The sequence below is a fragment of the Artemia sp. Qi Xiang Cuo genome, chromosome 18, assembly GCF_049724085.1.
Source record: "Artemia sp. Qi Xiang Cuo chromosome 18, ASM4972408v1, whole genome shotgun sequence".
NCBI classification, from domain to species: Eukaryota; Metazoa; Arthropoda; class Branchiopoda; order Anostraca; family Artemiidae; genus Artemia; species Artemia sp. Qi Xiang Cuo.
The window spans coordinates 21,190,156-21,196,952 of NC_142811.1; the positions used below are offsets into that span (position 1 = coordinate 21,190,156).

A 6,797-nucleotide genomic window follows, 5' to 3' on the forward strand; every position below is an offset into this window, starting at 1 on the left:
TGACGAAGTCAGTGCGATCCAATTGAAACACGGAGGTAAACTTCTCGCGGCACATCTCTCTCTGCTTACGCAGATGATGTTCTCTCAAGGAATTGTTCCTGCCTCTTTCTGCATCGGAGATCTGACTCCCATTTCTAAAAAGGGAAAATCTGAAACTCAATGTACAGAATTCCGTCCGGTAACTGTACCTACGTCACTGTGAAAGCTCTTCGAGTTACTGTTTATACAGGAACTCGAAAAAGTATGCTACACTCCTCCGCAACAGTTCGACTTCAAGCAAGGAACTGGATGTGCTGATGCCTTAACAGTCGTTGCTAATGTCTTGATAGATGCCGAATCTTCTGGAGAGAGCCTTTCTTTGGCAGGACACGACATTAGACTTGCATTCGACTCTCTAGTCCATGCTGCGATGTTTTTGAAGGCCGGTAAACGTGGGTTGAATCTAGCTCTCATTCGTTCTCTCAGGAATCTGTATTCTAGATTACGGATCCGACTGAAGCTACCTCCTGACAAGGGTTTGACCCCCATTCCGCGCACCCGACTAGTTCCAGTCAAGAAAGGAGTGCGTCAAGGAGCAGTCACCTCTCCGTACCTCTTCAATAACTATATCTTTGATGCACAAGATCAGTGTCCATCTTCGCTGATTCTGTCATATGCTAACTTGTCCTTGATATGTTACGCAGACGACATCCTGAATCTTAGCAGAACCCTTCAGCGTGCAATTGACATCTTCGAAATCCTTGAAGCCGAAAATCTTAAAGTTGGACTTCAGTTCAACTCTTAAAAATCGGAAATCGTCCTATTCGATTGGAAAACTGATTTTTGTGTTCCTACCATTGCCCTTGGTTCTAGCTCTGTCCAGCCAATGGATCACCTCATTTATCTAGGTTTACCCATAGGTTCGTCTATCCGTCACACCCGAAAACTTCTCCTCGAACAGCTTAAACGACGAATTTCAGCGTCTTACGCTTCAGTTGTATCGTCCAAACTCTGATTCAACCGGCTGCTTCTAGCAAGGTGGTATAACGCCATCGCTCTTCCTCACATTTTATATGCCACGCCCTTCTGGAAACTTCTCACTAAAACTGACCAGAATATAATCAGAGCGATGTATTTTCGTTTTACTAAGTATTTGCTTCGTCTACCTCCGTGGTATAGGAATTCGCATGTAATTGAAAATTTTAAAGTCACAGACCCTAACGTCGCCGTCGCTAGACGAATAGTAAAGCAGAAGAGAAAAATACGCCGAAACCAACACGAATTGGTCCCATCCGCTCATTCAGTGAATCAGTGATTCGTTTTCTTTGTTGGTTCAGTTTGTTATAGTTTGTGTCTTCTTTTTTTTTTTTTTCTTTTAAGTGCTCCGTCTTGTTGTATGTTGATTTGACGGGTTTTTCAATAAATAAATAAATAGCTGGTAGGGCGTACTACTATTCGCGATTAAACAGTACTGCTCTTGAAGAGTGGAGAAAAAAGAAGCCATTTATCTCAAGTTCTGAATGGAATCACCCAACACAAAGTTGAGTCTATGAGGAAGGCAGTTAATGTAAATTTTATGCGGTGCAGCTGATATAATACGGGCTTGCCCACCTAAAAATTGGTCGCTCATGACACTGCCCTGGTATTTTAAAGAAAAATATAACAAACAAAAAATTTTCACCTCCCTCTGGATTTTCACAGTAAACCCCCCTCCCCCATCGTAAATTTTCTTGAGCTGACACCAATTGATAGGTCTGAGTTTTTCTTTTAATTCTCAGGCTGTTCTTGTATAGATCTTATTTGTTAAATTTGTCACGTTTTCTCACTCTTTTTTGTAAGTTGGTTCAAGCTAAGCCCCCCCCCCCCTCCGGTAAAGCCTTCCGTTTTTTAGGTCGAAATATTGGTCTTTGATTGTTTGTACAATTTCCTTTTAATTGTCTAATTAACAAATCTTTTCCTTTTCATATTCTCGCTGATGTGTGAGATTAAGTATCGTTCTTCAAGATCTTTATCAATTCTTTGAATTGTCCTTTTATAAAATATATTTTTCTTGTCTTTCTTATCTTTCCTGAAATCTAAAAAAATAATGGACGGAAATTCCCACTTTAATTTTTTCAAATTCAAGAAGCTAAAATTCCAGACAGTTCCAGAAACAAAATTCCTGAAATAATTATTTTGAATGAAATCAAATTTCAAATTTAACATGTTGACTGGAGGCAAAGAAGAAAAGGCACAAGAAAATTTCAAAATCTCATACGGTCTGGCTTCTATTAATGATAATACGTCAATACGTCTATGGCTACTAGGAACACAAAAAGTCCGCCGTTGTACAAAATAGTGTTTTATTTATCAAGTCCAGAAACAGAGAAAACCTGAGTGACACATGACTCAGATAAGAGTCAGAACAGATTCACGAACAGTCCCTAGAAATATAGAGTACATAGTACGTATATATGGAGGGGGTCACTACTAATTCATAATTATAATTTATAATTTGATTAGGGATCCTGGGTCAATTACTCTATTGTAATGAAAGTTGATCACCGTGGCTGTAACAACAATGCAATGAAAATGTGTCGCGATATATGAAAAGGGAATATTAAATAAATGTGTTTGGGAATGAAGCCCACAATTTATTGCTGTGACTTGCATCTATATTAGAAACGGATTTGTATTAATTTAGAACACTTTTTTACGCTATTTATTTTCACACTTCAAATCAAATTGACAGATATTGTCACAATTGATTTGGGGCCCCTCCTGAAATCAGGGTGGGGCTATACCCCCAGCCAGCCACCCCTAAATGACGCATCTGTAAATATCAATAGTTTTTGAAAAGAAAATTTTCATACTTTATGAAAATGAGATAAGATAAAATTTACAAAAAGAGGTGCAATTCAGATAAACTGCGTCGTTTATATTCAGTATGTTTAAAAACCCTAAAACAGAAGTTTTAGAATTATATTTATAGAAAGATTTAACCGTGTCTTGACGCGTATTTTTGATTATTTTTATCGTCTTTTCTGTCTCTTTTTTTTTTTTCTTACAAACGGCCGTTTTTAACCAGTGCTATATAAAAAATTAGGAAATAGCTTATCTGATTAACTTTTAAGCTATGTTTTTTTAAAGCTATTCTTTATAGCATATCTAAAAGGAATTCTGTCATCACAGAGAGGAATTTGATCAATTTTCTGTCATAAAGCAATGTGTTTGGCATGAATACTATCAAAATACTACATTTTTATAGATTTAAGTCAAAATTCTTTTCTAAATTTAGGTGAATAACCAACTTGTCCAGCGGTAACATTCTTTTAAAAAATTCAGGCAACAGATCTCTTGGTAATATATTTACCAAATAAATGAACAAAATTAAGACAGAAAATGTATTGCTAGTTTTGTTTAAAGTGTACCATTCACAAAAAAAAGCTGTTTGGATTATATTTTTGTCTGCTGTATTTGAGCATAGAAAACTGCAAAATCACAAGTACTTGTACTTGCTTTTTTTGAAGAAACATCCAAGTGTAGTAGACTACATTATTGTAATTAAGTATCTTTGGTCAGACTGTGCTGGTTTTGGGGGGTGGACCTTGTGTTTCATTCTGGTCGTCTGCCAATTAGGTTGACTTTAAAAGTGTTAAAACAAGAAAAACAAGGACATTAAATCGTCCTTGGGGGGACTTTATTAGTACGCTGGATAAAAAAGGATTATAGGCTAGAGATCCATTGAGTTTAGAAGGTTAGAACCACAAGAAGAGTATAAAGTTGTTCGCAGATTTAGAGAAGAAAAATGCTAGGCAATGAAGTAGAAATAGAAGAGTCATCAAAGTAAACAAGTGATAGATGATATGAAGTAGGGATTATTTTTTGAGTACTTACCCTTCCTTTTTGTCAGCGGACTGAATTAATTTGGCTTTTTAACGTTTCGTCTGTGATTTTTTTTTTACTTTGGAATAGCTCAATTTGTCACTCAGTATACTAGTTTATAATTTCAATTGAAGGAGAAGCGAACCAAACGATTTTTTGAATGTGGTGCTTCAAATGGTGAATTTATGTCACAGACTTATTTTGCTGAAAGATTTCTTGGTTGGACTGGAATGCTGGTTGAAGCCGATATGTATTATTTCAATATTATGAAAGACAAACATAGAAAGGCCTACCAATTCTCCCTTTGCGCCAGTACCTCAACAAAGAGTAATAAGGCCACCTTTTTACATGTAGAAAAGTGGAGAAACAATGGCACGGAGCGTAAGTTTACTTATTTTTACAGTGATCATGTATGTATGCTAAAATTTAGAGGTGTTTGAAGAAAGAGAGAGAGGGGGAGGGAGAGAAGAACGAAAAAGAGAGAGAGCGAAAGACAGAAAGACCAAGAAAGAGAGAGAGAGCAAGAGAGAGAGAGAGCGAACAAAAGAGAGAGTGAGGGAGAAAGAGAGAGAGAGAACAAGAGAAAGAGAGAGAGAGAGAAATGAAAAAGAGAGAAAGTGAAAAACAGAAAAAAAGAGACAGAGAGCGAGAGAGAGAGAACAAGAAGAGAAAGAGAGTGAGAGAGAGGGAGAGATATAGGGAGAGAGAGAGAGAGAGAGAGAGAGAGAGAGAGAGAGAGAGAGAGAGAGAGAGAGAGAGAGAGAGAGAGAGAGAGAGAGAGAGAGAGAGAGAGAGAGAGAGAGAGACAGAGAGAGAGAGAGAGAGAGACAGAGAGAGAGACAGACAGACAGACAGACACACAAAGAGGCAGAGAGAGAGAACAAGAGAGAGAGACAGAGGGAGAGGGGGAAAGAGAGAGAGAGGGAGAGAGAGAAGAATGAAAACGAGAGAAAGTGAAAAGCAGAAAGACCGAGAAAGAGACAGAGAACGAGAAAGAGAGAGAACAAGAAGAGAGAGAGAGTGAGAGAGAGAGAGAGAGAGAAACAGAGAGAGAGAGAGAGAGAGAAAGCACCGTTCTATGTCCGTCAAATTATTTTGCCAAGATGTTAGCCGGTTTGGTGGTTATTATTTTTGTTTTTAAAGTGTTGTTAGTTTTTTGTTTATTCTATTGCTAGTACATTTTAGCAATAGATTTATATTACGTCATACAAACAAAAAATTCAGGTAACCTAACAACGATTTCTTCTTGCATAAAAGTTGTTTATTAACTAATTTCAAGCATTTGTCGGCTCTTCGTTTGATTTATTAGTGACACAATGTGGGTCAGAAAATACTGCTTTGGTAACATGTCTAAAAAAAAACTTTGTCGAGAGTGTCACTTGCGAACTGCTATATTTTACTTAGGGTAGGCCACCATGAAAACTTTTATTTGATAAAAGGCTGGGAAGTCTCCAGTAAGCAGACCTACCCCCAGAAAATATTCCTGGAAGAATGGGGAAAATTTGAGAACGACAGTTCTATAATGACATCAACCGGTGGGGACAGAGGAGGGCATTTGATCCTCCTTTCATATTTTTTGCCCTCTGTAAATTTTGATAATAATTTGTATAAATGTTTTAATTTAAGAGTGCCTTTTTTGGTATTTTCATTGAAGAGGTTGAAAAAATCACAAATTCCTCCCCCCCCCCCCTAAGTTTTAAAAAATACATTTCGTCCTCCTTTAAGTTTTCGTGAATTGATGCCAACGCGGGTCTAAGTGTTTATGGTAACTTTATTCATCATTTTACATTCCTTCATCGTGCTTGTTTTCTGTAATCATATATTTTTTCTTGTAGGGGTTTTCGTATTATTTCTTAATCTGTATCCATTATTGTTTACTTATAAGTATTTATATTTCTTTCTCTCCATCCCTTTATTTGGCTCGAGCAAGCTAATAATCAATATCTTAATATAATTAATAATCTAAAGATAAAAATATTTCAGTAAGAAGAAGTTTTTTCAATATATTTCTGTTATAGATTTATTTTTCATTAGAAAGCAGTATCTGCGAAATAGATGGAATTGTATTAACTGGTAAGGAACATATTTACCAACCGGATCATTGCTTGTTGATTCTGGGGCTGGGGAGCATTGTAAGTAAACTCGATTTACAAAAAAAAAAAAAAAACACGACCTCACATATCCAAAAATGCTAGGTTTGATTGACATCTCTGCAGAATACTTTGAGAAATTCATAAAAAAAAAATAGTGTAAAATTTTAATCTTTGAAAGAACAAAATCAGTAAAAGCTATTAAAATCAAATTAATTTCGCGACTAATGAATTTATTAGAAATGTTTTAAAATAATAGGGCTGTTTTTTCACTCATCAATGAGCTAAGATCTTACATCTTTTGTCAGAAAACGCTTAAAAGTGGAACCATTGAACTAAGGTCTTACATCTTTTGTCGTTTTTATGCAAACGTCTTTCATCATTCTGCTCTGATCAGCGGTCTGAGAACAATGATGAGTATATCATCTAAGCTCTCTCATCATTGTTCTATATGGCAGAAAATGGCTTTCTTCACACTTTTTGCTAACATCAGTGAGCTGTTAGATCTTAGAACAAAGATGAGTTAAAACGATAATCTTTACAGAAAGATGCAAGATCTTAGATGTAAGATCTTAGTGCTGAAAAACGGCCATAATATTTCACCTCATTTCTTTGACGCTCATTTTCGGACAACGTTGATGAATTCGATAAAAAAAAACATACACAAAAAAAACGGTTAAATGTTTTGATTTTAAGCTTGAAAGTTTAAAGGCTACTTTTCAATTTAAAGTTAAAGCTACATATAATTTTCAAATGAAAATTTAAGTTATTCTTTTTGAAATAAGACCTTTTCTCTTACATTTTTCTGTTTCTAAGATTATTCAATACCAAGCCAGATCTAGACTTTAGTGAGTTTAAAGCTTC

The 6,797-nt window shown here is 36.0% G+C and overlaps 1 protein-coding gene across 3 annotated transcripts in view; it reads left to right on the forward strand.

Moving 5' to 3' along the window:
• LOC148941316 (uncharacterized) overlaps positions 1–6,797 on the forward strand; it is a 42,010-nt gene that overhangs the window by 24,347 nt on the left and 10,866 nt on the right. For all 3 annotated transcript variants that reach the window (XM_089104100.1, XM_089104101.1, XM_089104103.1), the window contains exon 2: positions 3,978–4,224. In XM_089104100.1, the coding sequence (XP_088960226.1) occupies positions 3,978–4,224 (247 nt within the window). The remainder of the gene's footprint in view (positions 1–3,977; positions 4,225–6,797) is intronic.